We start from the raw sequence: 23,000 nt of genomic DNA, 5'->3' as shown, positions 1-23,000 counted from the left end.
AATAAAATTCACCTGATATTTAAGCACAATGAAAATGCTTTATTTTACCTGTAGTCATAATAACTTTATCAACTGAAAAGCCATTTTTCCTGATATATGGCCCAACAAGAACCCATCAACTTTTGCAATGGTTTTGAGCCAGTCTGCAGAGATCTTCTTTTTGAAAAAAACGCACGGAGACTGTATTGCAATCAATACTGAGAGATCCTGCAACTTTTGCTTTCGTATTGCCTCCCTGTACTCTCTAATGACTCTCATATTATCATCATCATGCTCTCAGGAAGTTGAAATGTCAGGGCTAATTAATTAAGATGGTTTGCCTTCTCTTATTAATCCCTTAAGTACTGAGAACCCATTCCCCTTTAATCCAAAGCAGCTGTGACCAACATGGCAGGAGAGATAGAAAAACATTTTACTCTGAGGCACTTCCTATGAGTGCGTCTCTGAAACAACAATTAAAGTAACTGTTGCTGTGATTCCGGTAATAATGTTAAAATGTGTCACTACAATTTTACTTCCCGAAACTCCAGCCATATGATTTGTGAAGGTATCTGTGACAGTCTATGATGCACAATGTCGCTCAAGAAATTGCTGCTTTCCGCATGTGAAGATACTTTCCAAGTCTTTAACTTTGCAAGAGGCTCTACCTAGATGTTGGAAATTTACTGAAGAACTGAGCCCCTCTATTAGCATTGCTACCCTTTTAAAAATACTTTTTATTGTTTTTTATTCAAACATCTCTTTTGTTAGATCTTTTTGCTTTCTGAAGCTTATATCAAATACAGCAGTCTATTTTCGATAAGGAAAAAGTTGGACTTACTTCATAAAGGGAAATAATATAGGAAAAAATAAAGTGCTTAGTATTTTTGCATACAGTTCGAGACTTTTTTTAAAGATGTAAATAAATTAGGTTTGTTTATAAAATGACCGTTTTAGAACCAGGGTTATCTAAACTACTTTTGTATTATTGAAATGGTTTTGATCATTGACTTGACCTGTTCTGAGCTTGGTATTTACTGCAAATATCACAGAATCACAGAATGTCAGGGATTGGAAGGGACCTCGAAAGATCATCTAGTCCAATCCCCCTGCTGGAGCAGGAACACCTAGATGAGGTTACACAGGAAGGCGTCCAGGCGGGTTTTGAATGTCTCTAGAGTAGGAGACTCTACAACCTCCCTGGGCAGCCTGTTCCATGGACTACAACCTGAGGGCTGGTTTTGGCCTGAAGAAACATGCTGTGGGTAGTGATCAGCATCTTTCTTCATGTTAATCAAGGTCTAGAGGTTCACTGGCTCCACAGCTGGAACATTTTTTATATGCCTGACTTCCTGAGCACTGTGCTACAGCTGATTTTCCAAATCCTCTCTAAATGCCCTTTTTTTTTAATTTCCCCCCCTCAGTATTTGTATGACTTCTTCAAAGCAGATTTATCTCCTGGGGTGGGAGTACACAAGCTCCTGTGCCTATGGGTTACAGCTGAAGAGATGCTGGGTCAGCTCCATGTGAAGTTCATTCCACATGATTTAAGAGCAAGACAAACAGCACTTTGCTAATGAAAGCAGGACAATTCTCAATACAGCTGATTAACACCTTCAAGTACAGTCTCCCTGACAAAATGTATGTATTTTACTGTATCTATATAAATGGACTGAAATCACAGGAAAACAAAACAAACAACAAACAAACAAACAAAACACCACCCAAAAAACAACCAACCAATTCTCCAATATTTTGATGAAGTACCATCCTTTCCTTTCCTCCCCGACCTCTCTGGGCATTCCAGCTAGTAAAAAAGAACTATTTGCTAGTATGATTCACATCTGCTGCATAGTAACAGTTATCACCAACAGAACATGATGTTATGATTTAAAAGTATGTGTTGGTGTATGTTTGATTTACTAGTCACACCTTGAAATGAGCTAAAAATCGCCTTACAGCAACCCACACACACAAACACTTCTCCTTTAGATCTGAATTATTATGGGAAGGTTTTACTTGCCTTCTGCAACAGCCATTGAGAGGGGTGCCTCAAGAGAGAAAAGCAGGCTGTAGTGTCTTTTAACTTCTGTTGTCTCTGTAACAGCTCCACTTGAAACAACAGGAGCATAGGTAAACAGACTTCACAAGTTGTGTTTAGCAAGTAAACTTATTTGCTATTAATTTTACCCATCCATCTGGAATTTTAAAATTTCCAGTTATGTACTTTTAGGTAATAAAATACATTGCTTCTGGTAGACTATCACACTTAGTTATCATGATTTGCAGTGTTGTTGCTGTTGTACCCTCAGCATGTGTGACGCTTTGCAGGCATAAAGATGACTTGGGTCTCGTTCCCAGCAGACAAAAGTTTCTGGTCCTGAAGCTGTGATACACAACTGGTGTGCAGAGCTCTGCTCCTGCAGAGCCTCTCTGATTTTTAAGACTAATTCTGGTCATGAGATGCAACCTCTCAGGATATTGAATATTGCTTGAATTTATAACACTACATGAGAAATTATTCTGCTGACGAGGGAAGCAGAAGAAAGAAAACCACTATTCTTACTTTAGCCACTCTGGGTTTTCTGGTTTTTGCTAAACTATATGAGCTCTATTCCACCGGCTTGGCTTTCTTCTCTAAAGGAGTTTGAAAACCAGCAGAAGTTTGGGAATATTACATAAGGACCAGTGGCTTTGAAAGCTATTCCAACTAACACTTGTGCATAAGTTACAACAGCTGCAGGAGGACTTCCTATGTTTTACATATTGTATGGGAATGTAGCGCAAGATTGGCGAGGAGGTTAGTTAAATGTAAATACGCTCAAGTGACTTGCACCTGTCTTAGAAAAAGCACATACATCACACTAATTGTTTTACTGACCTTGTGTGCCTGACGAGTAGAACCTCTGTGTCAGATAACATAGGCCTGTGAGAAACTCTAGGCACCTTATCACTATGTCTGAGATCACAGAATCGACTGAGTTGGAAAAGACCTCAGAGATCATCTCCTGCTTCGTTGTGAGAAAGAGTGGAAGGCTGCACCTGCCTGAAGCCTTGCGATACAGGCGAGCTCAGCAGGCCCAGTGATATTCCAGCAGGGCTGAACTGACCAGCGCCTGCGTCCCCGCTTGTGTCACCTCTGCCTGGGAGCTTAGGTGCAACTTCGGAGATCCCCCATAGAGAGGTAACCAAAACAAAACTTGCTCTTTGCAACGCATTCGTGGCCTCTGGCTCTTCTTGCGATGTGCCTGCGTATGTGTACACACATATAAAGGCTTTCATAGCATAAAATCAGATTTAGATCATAAACTACATCAACTCCAACAGAAGCCAATGAGCTTGTGTGTCAAAAATGCACTTTACATCTACAGACATAAACTAGTAAATGTCTTACCTCAGTGTGACATTTTTAATAATGCAAAACTGACCAAACCACAAGACATATTGATGTAATACTAAACACTGGATTTAAATTCAAAGAAGCAGAACGCTGAAAAATGCAGGTCAATCTTCCAGTCATTTATCTGCATATTCTGATATTGCAGAAGCTTTTGAGGAGGTGATAAGTGGGTTATGTCAGACGCAGGCTGATTTGAAGATGCTTTGTCAGGATAAATTTTAGAACTAAAACCGAGTGAAAGAAAACAAAGCAAAACCAGATTCTGACACCTCTGACTGCTTGAGAGTTTGTGCCAAACTTCTATTATCGTACATACTTGTGAAATTCAATAAATGGGATATATGTATTTTCTGTTATATTTAGTTAATATATACTATTTGTTGCATAACAAATTTCAACAATTGTCAAAGCAGAGGACAGCTACCATCTAACTTGTCTCCACACATCACAGACAGAACCACTACAAGTGCCTCTTACAAAGGTTTCCCAATGTCTCCCATTATGAGACTGTGATTTACCATAATTCCAGTTCAGACCTCAAAAGTGGGTAGCTGCACCTCCTATATCAAGTGTCACTTGTACCTCATGTATTTCTGTGTGGAAAGGTTAATCCCGAACAGCTCAATCACTCCATGGATGAGGCTAAGGAAAAGCATAGACTTCAGTGTAATACAGTTACCTAAAGAAGAACAAGTTAAGGTTGGAAAGGCAATGCTGAATTTAAATATTTGGCCAAGAAAAACTGAAGTCATTATTACAACTGCAGAGACAAGCAGTCAAGTTGGGAAATGCCAGAATTAGAAGCAAATATCTACCAAAAAGTGCAGAAGAGCACATGTACTATTTCACACGAGACTCTCAAAATAATGATGGTAGGTAATAGCAACACAGCTTTGGAAACACAATTTCAAAATCTCCCACTGAAAAGCACTGAGATACAGACTTCTAAGAAACTTATGGAAATGAAACGGGGGATATTCTCCACCAAATAAGTCTCTAGAAATTTCAGGCTAGTTCAACACTTAATACTAAATTTATGACAGTTAGAATCAAAGTAGAAATAAAGCAAATACCCATGTCCAGAAAACAAAAATAAAGCCCATAAAAGTTTTTGGGTTTTATTTATTTTATTTAGAACTAAAATAAAATGTGACATTTCCATCTAGAAGCCACTGACATATGCTGTGGTAAATTCAAACACAGAGAGGTGGTTCTGGCTTTCAGATTTCTCCCAAATTCAGCTTCTTCCGCTTGCACTGGAGTCTGGTACCTGCTCTGATATACCTGAGGACACATCTGTTTAAGGCAGCCGCTGGAGCTCAAGCTTATCAGCAGATGATGCTTCAAAGACGTCATCTTCAACGCTTTCTTCTATTGGCTTCATTTTTGCCGAAGTTCTCAGGTAGGGAGACGTCCGACCCGGGCCTGTCACAGTTATAAAGAAATTACCAATTAATTTAACAACACATACCTGCTACATACACATATTCGTGACAAAACGTACACAATCTGATGAACCTATCCTAGTTCCCTCATAAAAGGATTTTCTAGTGGAAGGTTTCCTTGTTATTTGGCCACAGGCACCAGGAAATCCTAAGATGTGGGACAGCCACACCGCTATGAACCAGCAACGTCTCTGAGGTTCAAACCCTGTGGCTGGCCACAGGCATAGTATTCTCCCCAAATTCAGTGCAAATCCCGACTGCATGAGGTCCCCAACGCTGTGTCCCTGGCAAATGTTTTCTCACTGTTACAGTTACCCACTAATTCTTCTCCACAAACGGTGACATGAATGGATATCCTGAGTACAAAAGATGTGTACATTTGTACACTTGCCTCACCTATGAAAGAATTCCTTGGTATACTGGGCAAACTGCAGGTGGGTACATGATCATGACCCTAACCTCCTTAAAAAGCATGACAACGTAAAACTTATGGAAAATATAACACCTCATAAACAGCTGCAAAGAAACAAGATAGATTAACAGGCGAAGGCCACACAACTTTTGAGTGACAGCGATTTCATTGCTCCAAGACAATCTTTTAAAAAAGCAGCAACTCATAAAGCTTGCCAGAGCGGAGTTTTTGTGCAAGTTAATGCTGCAAACCACCACTATTGTAGTTAAACTTTCAGCATAAGGGTTTATCCAGAGACATCAGCCAAACAGGTTTATTTCCCATTGTTCACTCTGAAATTGCTTCTGTGCTTGGACATTTTTTTCCTCTCGGTACTCTCTTCTAAACTTAAGCCACCACAGTGGAACAAGGCTCTAAACAGGTAGCATATGATGACCAAAAAGACTAGGGAAATCTTTGGAAATACTGTTTTAGAAGAGCAAGAGGTAGTGGTCCTGTCTGACAGAATGTCTGTATATAACCTAAAAAGTCAAATTTTCTTGAAAAATACACCGATAGCCATAACACAGTCTTATTGCATGGCTATTCTTATTACTTTAAAAAAAGTTTATCATATATAGTAAGGTGCTCTGCTAAGGAAGCCTGTTTATGAAGAAGAACTTTGCACTGCATGTGTTACACAGAAAGAACAAAATACAGCTATAGGCAAGACCAATGGGTTATTCTATTACTGCTTTTTTAAGTCACATTCACACAAATACTGTTTGGAATTAGCTTTTTCAGAATTTTTTATGTTAACAATGTATTAGTATTTCCTTCTGACATTCAAAAGCTACTTCAACTGCCATGATAAAGGGATACTCAAACACATTTTTAAATAAGGGAATGTTAAACACTTCTTTTCACATAGATAATGGGCTTTTATGGCCTAAGCAAGTGATGACTAGATCATTTTATTGTCCATATCCAAGGCTTGTGGGTACACTTGGATGTAAAACTGACTTTGCTGGAAGACACCAACAAATTACACGCAAAGGCAAGGATGCCTGAAAATGCTGAATTATTAATACAGTTTCAGTTTGGTTTTGGGGGGTTTTTTGGTTGTTGTTGGATTTTTTTTTAGATTTATTAGTATAGTTTATTGCCAGTTTTAGAATGGTTTTCTTCTGCTTAAAAGTGTTTAGTTCTCTCCAGAAATTAGAAGAAGCCATAAGTCTGTTCAACAGGGTCCAATATAAGGTCTAATACTGTCAATTTGTTTGATTCAAAGCCATGGCCTTATTTTCTCCAAATACAAAAACCTCGTCTACTGATGCCCCTATCCAGTGATGGACAGATGTTCAGGAGATTGAGTCACATCTTGAATCCAGACCTTCCATACACTACTCTGTTGCCTTCTCTCAAGGATGGTAGCCCCGATGCCTATTAAAATGGCATTTCCCATGAAATCTGATCCTGCTTTTAACCACAATTTGGGTATAACACAGGGAGCACACATAATGAGATAACGCCAATAAAAGCGTTACTAAACCGAAACCTTCCTACATTCCTGCCTAGCTTAGGAGTTTGCAAATCCAGATTAATCTAAGTGATCTAAACCAAGTAGTCTAATAATGTATCATTAATAAGGATATGAATGACTATCAAGCAATAGAATTATTCAATAAAACTAATACTGAAATGTTTTTGAAATGACTGAAAGTCAGGTGAAGCTACCCTTGTGATCAGGTTGAACTATTTCTGTTTAACTCAAATTTTGGAAAAAGAGACATGTCAATTTCATTTACTAATAAATTACGTACAGACGGATCATGGATGTCAAGCACAAGTATTATGTGATAAACAAATCCCACTTTAATACCTTTTTGAGGATGCTTGCTGAGTTAATGTGATGTTATCAACAGAAAACATCATGCTGCAAACGACTCACTCCGTAAGCATTATAGAACTCTTGTTGGTTATTTCCTTAATATAAAAGCAAACAGTTAGTTGGGTTTCTTGGTTAATTAAATTCAAAACACAGTTTTGTTAGTAATCATAGTTTGGGGCCTAGTAATTAGTATTTTTCACTCTTTCACTACTAAACACTTAGAAAAAAACTTCATATCAATTTATTTAGAAAATGAGCCAAAGCTCAGTTCATAGCACAGATAAAAACACTAAAAAATTTGGATTATACAAAAATATAAATGCTCACTTTTTAAAGAATATGGAAATGAGGAGTATAAGACTTATTTGTATTGTGGTAGTCAAATATCGTATTTGTAACGGTAAGCTTTTGTCCACAGAACACTCGATCACCTAGCAATGACAAGACAGTATCCCTGTAGAGCTCCTGTACAAATAAGTTTATCTTATCCATTTCTCCTTCTAATAAAAAAAAAAAAAAAAAAAAAAAGAGAGAGATTGTCACTTCCATATGTTTCTCACTAAATCTTCTGGGGTTTTTTGGATTTTGTTTGTTTTTAAATGAACAAATACAGGATTGCAGAGGAAGATCCAAAGGAACAGTGCTGGGACAGTATATGCCTTAGTACGTACCTCTACTAAATCTTAAAAAAACAGACCCCCAAAAAAGACTGACTACTGCACTGAGAGCACCCAGGTGAATGTTTTTAAAACACAACAGTGGTAAGGTAATTGGCAGGCTTTTTGTTCAGTTTTGCCTGGGATCTGAGAAAAAGTGCATACATGGCCACAATCCACATTGAATACAAATCTTTAAGCAGAGCTCACCTTGGTAGCAAACCCCTCATTGGCAATGCCAGTACCCAGGAATAATTAACAAGCTATTTCGGCAAAAAGAAAGATTGAAGTGTTACAGTTTAGTGAGATAAATAATCTTTCATCAAGATTTTTTATCAACCTTTTATAGAAGTCAGAAATTTCAAATTAACCAAAAGGCAAAGGAGGAATAAACGGCGATATTTCCTGAGGTGTACGATACACTTCTGCATGGGTGACCCCTCTGCCTCCCCAGAAGTAAGGGAAGTATTGGACTGGGGATGCTGCTGCCACACCTACTGTTGCCAGTGTGATGGTGGCCCTGGCAGTATCAGCTACACCCGCTGCTGTTGTGCTGGGCAATTTCGGAACATAAAAGACATTTAACCCCCTCTTTTGGGAAAAGCACACCAAAAAATACGGTACACAAACCAAGGAAAAGTACAACGGAGAAAAGCGTATTTATCAAGTATATACTAAGTACAGATGTATCTTAAGGATTAATGTAATTACAGCTGAACATGTTATGCATTTAGATTACTTTCTCCCAAAGCTGAAATACTGGTATAAGTGTTTTGCTGCTACGCCTGAAAGAGATTTTTAATTCTAACTAATAGCACAATCACAGTTTCACAATTTCTTTCAGGCTTCTGAGTGTGCAAACTTGTCCAAGGGCACTCTACACAAAGGAATGGCTTCAGCTTCATGGAGCTTTGCCGTGGAACAGGTGAAAAGCCAGTTGAGAGCTTATGGATATATATCAGAGAACAGACCAATACGGGAGACTTCGTGGCAGGTATCTGCCTGCTACAGGCTGCCTGATCAAGAAGAGCAAGTAGATGGAAGCCTTCTTTAGACAACTGGATGAAGCCTCATGATCGCAGGCCTTGGTGGTCGTGGGGAACTTTAACCACCCCAGTATCTGATGGAAAGGCAACAGGGCTGGGCACAAGCAGTCCAGGAGATTTCTGAGGAGTGTAGCAGATAATTTCTTCACAGAAGTGATCGATGAGCCAACTAGGGATGGTGCTCTGCTGGACCTGTCACTGATGAACAAGGAAGAACTCATCAGGGAGCTGAAAGCTTATGGTAACTTCAGCTGCAGTGACCAGGAATTGGTGGAGTTTAAGATACTGAGAACTGTGCAAGACAAATAGTAGAGTTACAGCCCTGGACCTGAGGACAGGGGATTGTGGCTTGCTAAGGGATCTACTTAGCAGGAACACATGGGATATGGCCTGCAAGGGAGAGATGGTTGATCTTCATGGATACCTTCCTCAAAACACAAGGACACTCCATTCCAGCGTACAGAAAGTTCAGCAAGCGTGGTAGAAGGCTGGCATAGATGAAGGAGAAAGTCCTGACAGAGCTCAAAGACACACAAAGTGAAAGCATGGATGAGCCTGGGACAAATACAGAAACATGGCCCAAGCATGCAGGGATGGAATTAGGAAAGCCAAAGCTCAGCTGGACCTGGATCTAATGAAGGCCAACATGAAGGGCTTCTACAAATACACCAACAGCAAAAGGAAGATGAGGAAAACTATAAGGCCATGGCTCAGTTGGGCACAAGACCTAGGGACAAAGGACACGGAAAAGGTATTTCATACCTTTTTTGCCTCAGGTTTTACTTTAGAGGTTTGTCCTGAGGCCTCCCAGTTCTCTGAGTCTAGTGGTAGAGACTTGGAGAGTTATACCTGACTTACAGGAAAGGTGGACTGAGCTAAAGACCACTTAAGTTAACAGGGCAAACACAAGACTGGAATCACATGGACTGCATGCAAGTGTGCTGAGGGTTTGCTGATGCAACCGCAAGACCTCTCTCTATCATCTTGGAAAGATCATGGCAGTCACATGAGAGAAAAAAAAAATTAAATGTCACGGCGATTTTCAAAAAGGGCAAGGAGAAGGATCTACGTAACTATTGGCCTATCAACCTAACCTCAGTCCCCAGGAAGATTATGGACTACGTCTTCCTGGAAGCCATATTCAAGCACATGAAGGACAGGAAGGTGACTGAGAACAGCCAGCATGGATGTACCATGGGGAGATTGTGCCTGATCAGTCTGACCACCTTCTGTGGTGAGATGACGAGCTCTGTGGATGAAGGGAGTACTGTGGATGTTGTTTACCTGGACTGTAGCATAGCCCTCCACAGCCTGCCTTAGAATCCTTCTAATCGAATGGGTGAGAAAGGGACTGGATACATGGACTACAGCTTGGGTGAAAAATTCACTGGACTGTGGAGTTCATAGGGCAGTGAGCAGCAGTAAAAAACTGAGCTGGCCATTGGTTACCAACAGTGTCTCTTGAGGGCAAATACCAAGGCCTGTAACGCTCAATATATTAATGACCTGGATGATGGGATGGACTGTACTCCCACCAAGTTCATAGACAACAGCCACGTAGTGAGGGAAACTGTTGATAGGCCAGAGGGTAGGGCAACTAGTCAGAATGGGCCTTCAGAGGCTGGAGAAAAGAACTGACAGAAACCATGACAAGTTCAACAAAAGCAATTTCCTGCACCTGGGACACAAAAAACCTACACAGCAGTACAGGCTAGACATCAGCTGGTTGGAAAGCAGATTTGCAGAAACAGACCTGGCAGTCCTGGTGGACACAAAATGGAACATGAATCAGCAGAGTGCCCCTGCAGTGAAGGAGGCCATCCAGATATTGAGCCATATTAGCAAAAGCATAGCCAGCAGGTCAATGAAAGTGATTAATTCCTCTGTTTGGCACTTGTGAGACAGGATCTGGAGTGCTGTGTCCAGTTTTGGGTTTCCCTGTACAAGAAAGGCATGGACATACTGGAGCGAGTGCAGTGGAGAGCAACCAAGATGGTCAGGGGCTGGTGCACATGACGTACATGGAGAGGCTGCAAGAACTGGGTGTGTTCAGTCATACGAACAGAAGGTTCTCAGGGGATCTTAGTGTTGTCTTTGGCTACCTAACGGAAGGGTATAAAGAAGACAGAGCCAGACTCTTCTCGGAGGCATGCACTAAAGAACAAAGGACAACAGTCATGAGTTACAGTAAGGGAAATCTCTTTCACCATGAGGGTGGCAAGGCGCTGGAACAGGTCGCCCAAAGAGGTTGTGAAATCCTCCACCTTGGTATTATTCAAAGCTTGACTGGACATGGCCCTGAGCAACCTGCTTTAGCTGACCCTGCTTTGAACATGGGGTTGGACTAGGTGATCTCCAGAAGTTCCTCCCAACCTCAACTGTTTTGTGACTCTAAATGTCCTTTCAGACCAGAAATAAAGAAAACAACAGTGGAATTTTCAAACTATATCCCAGCTGTCACCCTCAACTTTCTAGTAAGGTTTTTGCTTCCACCTATCTGGGCATGCAGACTATACCAATGTTAAGGACTGAAAACAGAGAGGCCCTCCAAGTCTGAAGGAGTTCCTGAATGAGAACTGTGAAGAACACAATGGAGAACAGATAATTAAACAGGAAATGCATACACCTGAAATCACTTTTTCTTCTTAGCAAAGAGTTTAACCATAATAAATAGCTGGCCCTGTTTTTTTCCCCATATATTTGAATTCTAATTACTAAATAATAATATTTCCCAAATAAAAATAAACAATCCTATATGATCCTTTTAAATGCCATTAAACTAACAGCTTACTTCAAATGAGAAAATTGCCCATTTTCTGGTTTGTTTTGTTCAAAAGATGCTTTTGGAGTTCAGGCTACTGTTGAAGTTTAGATTCAGGGGAACTAAAAATAAACAACAGCAAAAGCCTAGAATAATTTAGAAGGTTTCTATAGAGGAATTCCAAAAGTAGAAGCAAAAATGTCAGTCATTGTTTCTTCCCTCACTTCATCTGATCTCTGCTACTCCTGTCCTACAAAGCACAGGAGAGGAGAGCCTGATAGGATTTTTGGAGATTTTCCAGGTGGCAACAAAATATTGGCTGCACACCACATTTCTCCAGACCCTGCCCATACAAACTATCTTGGGAGGAAATGCAAAGCACGAAGTTGCTGAGGGGAAATGTTTTCTCTGGGATTTTAATTTCTACAAGCACCAGTCACAGCTAAAAGGAGATACTACCGTGACAGGCACTGCATATTCATAGTTTTGTCCCGTTGCTATAAACATTCCATATTATGTCTACACATTAATGTTATGCCAAAAAAAAGTTACTATACATGCTGTTTTTTTGGCAGTATCTACATGAGATATTTTCAGTTAGCATACAAAGCCTCATGCACCTTATGAATTTCCTACGGTTAGGCCCCGCCGCTTAGTTGATGATGTTCAGCAGCATTTGAAAAGCTACAGTCTGATCCCACTGAAAACAACAGGAGTTCTGCAACCATCACACCAAGCTGCGTTCAAAACTGGCATGAACTACTTTGAGCACTCACGAAGAGAGGATGCAGAGGAAGTCCCGCGAAGAAACATCTGCAAGCCATCCTCACTGTCACTGGTACTGGCCATGCTGTTTCTCATCTGCATCACAGAGAGCTGTGAGCACAGACTAGGCTGTCGATCAATCTTTTTTGAAGCCTAAAAAAAGCCAAAATTATTATTTTTAAAAAGGTATCAAGCATATTAAAATAAAAATGGAAAATAACTATTTCCTCATAATAGATCCTCTGGTCTCAGCTATAACTACTCATGAATCAAGACATAGGTTAGAGCAGAAGATTCTGTGCAGTGTAAATTGATTTAAATTAAAATAAAAATGTCAGCAATATATTTGAATTAGAACACTGATAAGCATGAAACCTCAGATTAGTTATTCAATTTTAATTCTGTTTTGCACTGGACTCTTAATGTATTTTCCTATAGAAATATTAATTTTTATTATTTGGTAATTCATTACTACAGAATCACAGAATGGTTGGGGTTGGAAGGGACCTCTGAAGATCACCTAGTCCAACCCACCCGCCAAAGCAAGTTCACCTAGAGTATTTAGGCATGATGGTCTGCAATTGAAAACAGCTTTTATTGTGAGCCTGGTCCTCCTTGCTAAACAAAACAGCATGCTATATAGAGAGTTTAGCAATTATGTCTTAAAATAAACTTGTTCACTTTCCTGGCTTTTCATCTCATCATGTCAAAAAACAGTGAATGCCATTCCTTCCTAGTAGATAATCTTGATTTTACTGAAGACAAATTAAATGCATCATATGAATATCATCCTCTGCCTGTCAAATGGTCTTAGAGCTTTCATTTGCTTTCAGTAGTCTTCCTGAGAAGTCTTTGTACTGTAATGTTTATATGAAACCATATATTGTACCTTGTTAAGTGTTCCTGCAAGTCAAAATCCTATTTAGGTGTATGTGAAAGTTAGTAATCAATGACAAAAGCATAAGGAGTAACTCCACTCTACTGGACTTTTTCAGGAAATAGCACCCTACTTCACACAGAGATCAAGGACTATTTTCCCAACAGTACTGAAAAAATCTCCCTAAGTAGGAGAAAAATCACAAGTTTCCTTACAAATAAACGGATACTTTTCTGTTTGCGAACATACAATATCTTCTTACTATGATCTTGATCATTAATAATCTGTACTGGATTTGGCTCAGTTGTTCTCCTGTATGTCCCCTGTGTACAGAAGTCTACTACAAATTTTTCTGCTGAAATTGTCACCAGCTAAAAAAATAACATGGTGTATTTGACACTATGTGTATTTGTATGTGTATATTTGTGTATGTGTATATATGTGTATTTGACAATGAAGCCTGTGACAAGTGACATGCCCATAGGGTGCTGGCAACGGGGAAATGGAGGAGAATTTACCTGACAGACAGTTCTGGTCCTACATCATGTAGGAAGATCTTGTGTAACAGGATTTTAATTTGTGAAAGCATAAAAAGGTACTTTAAGTTTCCCAGATGCTCATTCTTGATTTTTTTAACATTTTCATAAGTTACTGTGATAAAACAGTCACAATAATCTTAAATTCATGTGACTATTTGCACTAAAGACTTTGTACAAGTTAAAGTGAAAAATACCATTTAATTAAGAAATACACATAAAACTGTGGGGTCAGATTTACATATCTGCTTGTGACTTCAGGATGACAAGTGAAATATATACTCAGTGTGTTAAACAAAGTGGCAAACAGAAGCATCCAAACTGTTATTAGCTGGAATAAAATTAAACTGAACTTTCCTGTTCGTACCGACTCAACTGTGCGTCATGTAGTTATAACCGAGTGATGGAGTGGGAAAGACAGACAGGTTAAGTACAGAATATAAAGTCCCTTTCAGCTTTGATCTTGTGTAGCCCAACAGGTTGGACATCCACTTGACTTTTCCAGGCTGTGCGCATACAGCACAACGCTAATCAAAATAAACCTTTCAAACAGCAAGGACTGCCACTCAATGAGCAACACCTGCGGCTGCAGCACAAGAGGAGGATTAGAAGGGAGGAGGCAGAAGTCAGGGGAGCCCACTGCTCTTGCAAGAAAGCCTAAATCTAATATACTGATGACAAATGCTCATACTGTTATTCTTATAAAAGCACATGCAGATGTTAAGTCAAAGGAGGGGCAAAGTTTGATGGTTTGGTTGGGGTGTTGGGGGTGTGTGTGTGTGTGTGTTTGTTAATACTTAGAAGGTATGATAAGGACCTTTCAGTTAAAAGATAATCAATTCCAACATTACCATGAATATTCTATTATATATTCTATTATACTTTCATTTCAAGAAATATTTATACTAGTGCTGAAGCTCTACAGTACCAGAAGTCAGCAGCACAAGTTTGTTGCAGATGGCTGTGTGCCAGGCATGACAGCCTAATGCTGTCATCCATGTGTAAAAAATTAAAGAGGAAGGAAAGAGGAAAGAAAAGAGTAAAATAGAGAATAGGAAAAAAAGAGAAAAAGGAAAACAGAAGAAAAAAGATAAGAGGGCAAAAAAGAAGAGGACAAAAAGGAAGAAAAAAAAAAAAAAGGCAAGGTGAGAAGGAGTGTGGAGAACAGTGCTCTCCCAGGAGAGGGAGTCTGAATGCAATTCTTTAGCATACACAGGAAGCACATCCCTACATGTTCCTTTCAGATGCCATGGTCCAGAAACTCCTTACTATTTATGTAGATGTGGGTTTTCATACAGAGTGTCCCTTGCAATTCTTTTTTATTAAGAAAAAGAAGCAACTTTAACCACACACTTTATAAGATGCATTTTATACATGGTACATTCCTGCTAGATCACTTTTATCTTACAACATTACTAAGATGACAACAGCGATCTGAAATGGTTTTGAAGATCTGATTGCAAGACAGTGTAATTTTCTGTTTCATTGATCAGAACACAGAATGAACAGTGCTTTATTGCTATTAAATTGTTTCTCCAGCAATTCTTCTCCCCCCCACACCCCTTCAATAGCCAGTAAAAAACTGAGGAAAGTTACAATGTCTAATTTTCCATTAGGTCATTACAAGTTAAGCCTGTTGAAGTCTGTTGCATAGTAGCAGTGGCAGTCATTCATTTCAGATCACTGTTGAGTAAATTCACAACTTTGCAGAAGTAATCATTTAACCTATACATGAGATATTTAGGGGCAATCTGATGAGAGCGATTTTTTGCTCTAAGTTACTGTGAATTAAATCAATACAGACAGAATACGAAAATACTGTATTATAGAATTCTAAAGCTTTTCATAAATTATTATGAAAGTTCTTCAAATAAATTATATATGAGAACCCTATGGACCCTATATAAATAACTTTAAAAAACCAGCCAACCAAACCAACCCACAAAAAACCAAAACAGCAGCTGAGTTACCCTGCAATAACTAAGTAAGGAGACAACTAAAGGTGACACCTATACATGCAAAGAAGCTACATTCAGGCCACTAAACATTTTAGATGTACTTGTATTTTATGTGTATTTTGTGCCTCATTCCACAAACTACATCGTATCCCTAACATACCTTTTTTTTTCATTTTGCATTTGCAACTCCCAAACACATGTTGAAATTATTCCTCTTGATAATCAGTATTACCCAGTTGCTTGACCCCAAAAAAGCAAATTCTTTAAGAAAAAAACCCCGAAGCTTCTTTGTACAAAGGCACCCATTTATTAACGAGAAAGGACATCCAGAGAGAAGCATCTTTTTAGCTACTGGCCATCATGTCTACCAGTTGGCTAGAAACGTGCTAGACAATCAGTTCTGAAACTGAGTTATTCATCTTTCTTGCACATTACTGTGCTAACTTTAACCAATATTGCTTCTGACAAAAGCGCTGCACTGACTCATACTTTGGCACTAAAAGGCAGTGAGTGTGAATTCAGCAGCTGAGAGCAGCAGGTTAAAAAAAAAGGTGCTTTAAGAGGACTTAAAGGTGAAGTAACCATACAGGAAAATTCTCAGATGTGACTTCATTTGCTTACCTTGTCATTTAAAGTTGGGTCATTCAATGAATAGAGTTTATTTGTAATATCTTTGCCAATAAGATACTTAAAGATCTCATAAAGAAATGGCTCAGATTCCAGAAAATAAGTCAGCCTTTCCCTGGACCAGCACAGGAACTTGCAGTTATCATCTGCAACAATCGTGACCTGAGAAAATACATGCTCAGAATTAGCACCTCTCTCTTGCTTTAAAATAAGAGATACCATTTTCTTTATGCCTTCAGTTAAAGAACTCTTAAAACCACATAACTTTTCAGTATCCCTTAGAACATGATATTTACAAACATAAACCAGCTCAGATATTTATTATCATAATATTTTTTAATTGATAACTGTGGCCAGTTTGTTTTTCAGAAAACCTGGGGCAGATAATAGGAGGGAAAATCTCTCATAAGTTCCCAGACTGTAGAAGTGTTTATGTTAGAGGAAATTTACATATCAACTCAGTCCTCCAGTGATGACACTACTCACACCTCAGCAGGCCTACATGTTGCTTGGTTTTATTTTATGTTGCTGCCACCAAACAAGAACAACCACTATTTCTCAAGATCTCCAAAGAGTATTTAGTGATTACAAAAACAAAACAAAACTTATTTTCGTCTTTCTTCACCGTCAGCCCTGTTGATTTCACAAGTACCACCTTGTAGCAGTTGAGCTGCGGCTCCATTTGCTCAGTTACTGATAATTCGGCTAACAATAGTTATGGAGGAGTTTGTACCCTCTCCTGGGAGGCTGGGCCTATTAGGTTCATACCCCTGTGCTGGCAGAGGCTTATGGCTCATCAAAACCTGCACCACCCGGTGATACACAACAGTGTGTTTTGCAAGGAAAAGTCGGTCACTTATAGAAGAAATGAGGTGGCCTCTGCTATTACAAGCTAACATTAGCTCCTGAAAAATTAAAAACATACAAAGCCTAAGAAATAATGGGAAACTGTCACGTATCCATGGATTTTAGCGTTACAGTCAGTAATACAGTCACACAGGTTGAGCAGGAATTCACCAGCGCTGCCAGCAGATGGGGTCCTTAAGACTGGATCTCTCGCAGTGGCAGTGCTGAGAGTGTTTATATGGCAGTAACAAGCAGAACTCAGGAGTGAAGGATGTACCCTGCACCAGACTACAGTAATTTTTAAGGCAGACAGAAGTTAAGGCTTTTCCCTTCAGAGTGACGGATTCGTGTCCAGTCGCTTACGAGAGAAATAAGCTGTGCCAAGAGGGCAGCTGTGCTGCAGGACGGCTCGCTGCTGTGAAATGAATACATCTGGACAGTTCTCTTTCCTTGGCATTAAGCCTAGTATTTGACTAGAACATATGACATCAATCACTGATTTTAGAGTCTACATTGATTTCCCTCCCCTCCTGCCAGGGTATCCATGTGGATGTACCCAGCCAGCTACTGTCCGGTCATTACTACACATACACAGTTAAAAATATCAAGTAAGAGGTACCAAAATAGCCATTTCAGTATGACTTGAAAGAAAATTCTAACAATATTTTTTGCCCACAAGCCATTATATGATATGTGCTTTAATGTACTAGTATAATTATACTGCTAGAGACATATGCCGTTATTGTCCTCTGTAGGAATATTTTTATTCAGAACAGTGTTATCTTTTTCAGTTTGTTGCTTTAACAACTTTCAAAAATGACAGTATTCATACATTTAGATAAATACCAATTTCAAACTACTAGTGCCTGAATTTTTAGTCTTTCATTTCCTTTTCTGTTTTTGAACCAGTGATGAGACTGCTCACATAATCTCTTTTTCCAATAAAGCAGTCTCTTCAATTATTTGTCCTGAATAATCGTTTAACATAAAACATATTCACAAATGGTAAAGGAGAACAGAATAGCAAAATCCAGGCTGTTCAGGGAACACCATTATAATATTATCTTGCAGCAATTAACTTTAAAAGTTATTTTTGGTATGGTCCATCACAAAACACCAGTACTAGAAAGCTTTCAAAATTATGCAAGCCAAATAGTTTGCTGTTGATCAAACTTATACTCTGTTCTTTAATTATCTCATTTGTTCATATGCAGTGACTTTTAAACCAAGGTGTACCTGGAATTTCTCACCCCGGTTCATCTGTGTTGATCGAAATTCAGGAGAATCTATAAAGGCACAGGGGTAAATATTATGCAGAAAATGCCCACGATAAGACACCTTCATTCTGGAAATAAAAATGGATGAATCAACATTTTAAAGTCATGGTAGTTGATTAATTCAATCTAAATTTGGATATCATTATTGACAGTGGTAACGCAGAAGGTAACAAGTGAAACTATGTTCCTCTTCTGGTATTTCAGCCCCACAACTAAGCCATCTTCTGCCTAAACCCCCACTGATTCCTAGCAGAACAGGCTGCCAAGCCAATTCAAGTTGCCAGCTGTGGTGTGTATCCTCATGGATATCGCTATTTGAAATGAAAAACGGTCTGAAGGGTTATGCTACGCAGTCAGAGCAGAATCGGGCTCCCTTTAGATAACTGGCTTTGCAGCAATGAGCAGCAAATTACTTCAGAGAAAAAACTATGACACCTGACATCACCGTTGCCATCAACAGAAAAAAGTTAAAGTATTGGCCAGAACTTAGCAAAAGCCTCAAGATGACAGCCTGGCCATGGGCATTTGTTTCACCCTTTCTCACCTGGGTCCTGTCAGGCTCTGGGCAGTGCACCTGCTCCTCTCTGCTTGTACATACATGTGCAATGAATCAATTCCAATAGGCCTGTTGATTTAAAGTCTACTGGAGGGTTATTTTTCACTTCCCTCATGCACAATATTTTTTAACCTTAAAACCTGAAATGCACTGAGAAGACAACTTATATATCTAAGACTCAAACAAATCTCTTGCTTTTTTTCTGGATGACACTACCTTTGGTCCTATGCAAATCTAATTTCCTTGAAAATCCTTGCAGCTGCACACACAAGTGGAGGCAGAATATGTCTGCACTAAGAAACATAATAGTGATTTGAAAACTGTGTCATAAAATTATTTATGGCTATAGACTGTTTGGCTATAGATCATAACATGCAACAAACAGTAAAATTTAAAAAGCTAACAAAAACCTCAACAACTTGCTAATCTATTCAACCATCACACAAAGTATAAGACTGTCCCCAAGCTTCACAGAACCTACTTCCCCTTCAGCAGGATGCTTAGCCTATCATCAACTGATGTTTTATCTTCTGCAGCATAGGCTTGACCTGTCTTTAAAGTTTGAATGTTGCAGAATTGTCCAGTTAGTCTTTGGAAGAGCTCTGGAGGCACATGGAGAGGTTCAAATGTTCTCTTGTAGAGGCTGCTAAGCTCCTTCTCTATCTTGATCTAGAATGCAAAAACAAAAGACATCAATAAACACAAAGGCATTACTTAAAAAATGTAAGACTGCATGTATGCTTTAGTTGCTACATTTGAGAACACCTTTGTTACACTTAGGCAAGGAAAAAAGTGGTAAATGTGTGACATCTATCCACAAACACTGCCTATGAGATGGTAGCCAAAACCTTATCTAAAATTAGCCAGGCTGGCAAACGGCTGTAGGATGCTGTTCCATCCAAGTGGTACCTATAATCAGACATAAGGAGTCTTTTGAGACATCAGTTCATGTAACAGCAAATAGGAACTGGGCCAGAATTACACAGAGAAAAACAAAACAAAATGAAAAAAGAGGCTGCCTGCTGTTTTCACACCACATGCACAACTCATTCCGGCCATCTCTCAGACTCCCCCGGGAGCCCATTTCATCCCTGAGCTTCTTGGCTTACTTGCAGCAGAAAAGCAGGACTCTGAGTCCTGAAAAACAAACCCATCCTATTGAAACCACGTGTGATGAGGGAGGAAATAAAATATTGCCAGCTGAACATCCCACATCTAGGAGCCCACCCAAACTCAGGCAGCAGCAGTGAGGGAAAGGAAGTCGGCTGAAGGCCCAAGCCTGGAAGTCTTCCCTGAAAGAAGGCAGCAGGGAATGAGACAATGTCCTGGCCTCCCCGAAAGCAAAGGCAGCCTGAACAAAGCCTGCATATTTGCTGGAAGGAAAAAAATTAAAAGAATAAGCATCAGATAATGGAAAGATGAAAGATAAAAGATAAATAGAACAGAAAACAAGGTAAATCAACAAGAAAAAAAGGCAGAAAAATAGGAAAAGGAGTCACCACTTAAGCCAATGAGAATATTGCAAGTTCATACTATTTTCTAGATTTTTTTGTATTTCAATATAAAAAACAGGGGAGGAGAGAAGGCAGCAGCACAGGAGTCACTTTTCAGCAGTAGGAATTGAAAAACTTCTGGTGACCTTGAGGCTGGAAGAGGTGGGAAATCCAGAACGACCATGGGATGCCCCAGGCTGTCTGAGGCCAATGAGGGCTTCAAACTGTCACGTACCCAATATTCTTTCCCCAGGAAAGCATTTTAGGGTGAAAATATTAGTCTTCAGCCCCTAAGAGATATATGTATTCTACATCAATAATCCTCCCTGAGCTGTTCTCAGTAGAATTACATGTGTGTGCGAAACAGCAAGTCAAGCATAACAAAAAGTTTTTGGAAAACTGAGAAGGTTTCCTTGTTACACTTCAAGTGTATTTAAATATGGGGCAAACTGAACTGCGGCAGAAACTTTCTAGTTGTGTGGAACCATGTTTGGAGTATTTCACACACAGCCTCAGTCACTGGATACCATCCATCCCACATATGGGCCACCGGAACAGCATGGGAACCACTCTGGAAGTGACAATCCCATGGGCAGAGATGGTGGGTTAACCCCACAGAAATATTATTATATTATATCATATCATATTGGACCACTGCAACTCAAAGAAAGATAAATTCCTTTCTCAGATGAACATACAAGAAGCTCCCAAGACTCTCAAATTCAAAATCACACATACAGACATGAGGACAGGATTTGGTCTTGGAGTGCTAATGAAACCACTGAACTAGCACCTAATTCAGGTTTTATGACCTTCCTCTGATGTACAATACGTAAAAGAGAAAGCAGGCATAAGTAGTTTCTAAAAGATTGATCAGGCTGGACACCACAGGTCTATTTTAGATGATCTCCCTTGCAACAGACAATTCACTATTTCTCCAGTCATGCCTGTGGGTCATATTCTAAATGAGCCATATGGGTAGGTGTAATGTTTTGTTCAGCAGTGGTTGAAATATTCTGGGATCCTGCCAGAGCTTCCAGTCAGAGCTCTGTAGAGACACCGATTAGGCTCTTTCAACTGCTGCTCAAACTAAGAAAGCCAAATCCGTAAAGCTCCAAGGAGTCAAAACCACAGAAAACCTTCTCTTCCTAAAAATCAGAAGAGAAACTCACTGCTATTCTGCATGCTCCATTTAATAAAATAAATATTTAACAACCGAACATATAAATTATTCATTTTGTAATATGACTAACTTGTAATTATTCTTTCATTCCTTTCCTTAAAAATGTCATTTGTGAAGATGACTAAATAAAATTGATTTTGAGAGGGGCAATACAATATTTGCAGACAGAAAATCTCATTAAAAATTATTTCCTGAGAATTTTTTTTCCCATTCTCTAGCTTTCTATAGGAAAAGCACTTAAAAACAGCCTTCAAGTTGATAATAAACAGAATGTGTAAGACAGCTAAAAAGACATGCATGACTATCAGGCGGAATTTCAAGTAAGCTCACTGATCACAGCCTGTAACCAAAGAGATTCATGTATTGTTTGGGATATTACACTGATTCATATAATTTCACCTATTGTTTAAATTCACACAAATTTACCAGGTATTTAGAGCACAGTCTTCAGAGAAGCAGAGTACTCCCAGTTCCCAGAGCACAGCTGCAGTGGTAGTAATACAAGTCTGAAAGGCAAACTTCAGTTCTTCACAGTGTTACGGTTCAGATCGGCATGAAGCAACTTCAATTTATTTTATTTTTTTCCTCATATTGCTAGAGAGCAGCAATGAAGTGCACTTCACCTAACTATGACTAAATAAAGCTAGGTTCGTAGTTTATAATGGTTGTGTAGACTTGTTCTCTAGCCAGTGGAGAGGGATGTCATTATCACATTTTAAACAGATACTGGGTGGGTGGCTTGAATCACACTGAACAACCAGCTTAAACTAGATGTTTAACTTGGAGATGGCTAAGTGAGACAAGATTATTACAATTCCCATTCCATAAGGCAAAGCTACTGTTGCAGAAGGAGAGACCACAAATAATTACTTCTACTCTTTGAAAACACTCTTAATTGTTAGACTCAAATATTACATACTTCCTCTCAGAGGCCTTTTATTTCTGGGAGCATCCATGTCCTGAATGATGTAGTATTTTAGAATGAGTATCAGAATGTGACTGAGACTACTTAAGAAAACAGTCAATGCCAGCATAGAGCACTTCCCAGTTAAAAGGATTTGATATTACTCCTGCATTTCACTGGTTTTATTTTCCACATATTTCTGTCTTTAGAATGCAGTTCAATATTGCCGAAGATTAAGAGAGAGATTCCGTAGGCAAAGAATGCAACAGAATCTCATCCCATATTAAAGATCAGAGCACCTGCACAGGACATGTAGCTGCAGATGCAAACATGTCAAGTCCAGCTTCACTGGCCCTACATCATCACAAATGTTATTTTGTGTGGTGCGCTGGGCAGCATGGCCACGGCT

At 39.3% G+C, this 23,000-nt stretch overlaps 1 protein-coding gene across 3 annotated transcripts in view; it reads right to left on the bottom strand.

Annotated features, from left to right (window-relative positions):
• Window positions 1-4,493: 4,493 nt before the first annotated feature.
• POPDC1 (popeye domain cAMP effector 1) overlaps window positions 4,494-23,000 on the bottom strand; it is a 54,463-nt gene continuing 35,956 nt past the window's right edge. For all 3 annotated transcript variants that reach the window (XM_082048038.1, XM_082048036.1, XM_082048037.1), the window contains exons 4-8: window positions 19,493-19,680; window positions 18,415-18,523; window positions 16,327-16,494; window positions 12,346-12,487; window positions 4,494-4,804 (exon numbers count right to left, since the gene is read on the bottom strand). In XM_082048038.1, coding sequence (XP_081904164.1) covers window positions 4,680-4,804; window positions 12,346-12,487; window positions 16,327-16,494; window positions 18,415-18,523; window positions 19,493-19,680 — 732 coding nt within the window. In that variant the 3' untranslated portion in view covers window positions 4,494-4,679. The remainder of the gene's footprint in view (window positions 4,805-12,345; window positions 12,488-16,326; window positions 16,495-18,414; window positions 18,524-19,492; window positions 19,681-23,000) is intronic.

This window comes from Streptopelia decaocto (assembly GCF_964273445.1).
Source record: "Streptopelia decaocto genome assembly, chromosome: 3".
Classification (NCBI taxonomy): Eukaryota; Metazoa; Chordata; class Aves; order Columbiformes; family Columbidae; genus Streptopelia; species Streptopelia decaocto.
Note: the sequence above shows the minus strand (reverse complement) of the source record. Positions and strands in the feature narration are given on the sequence as shown.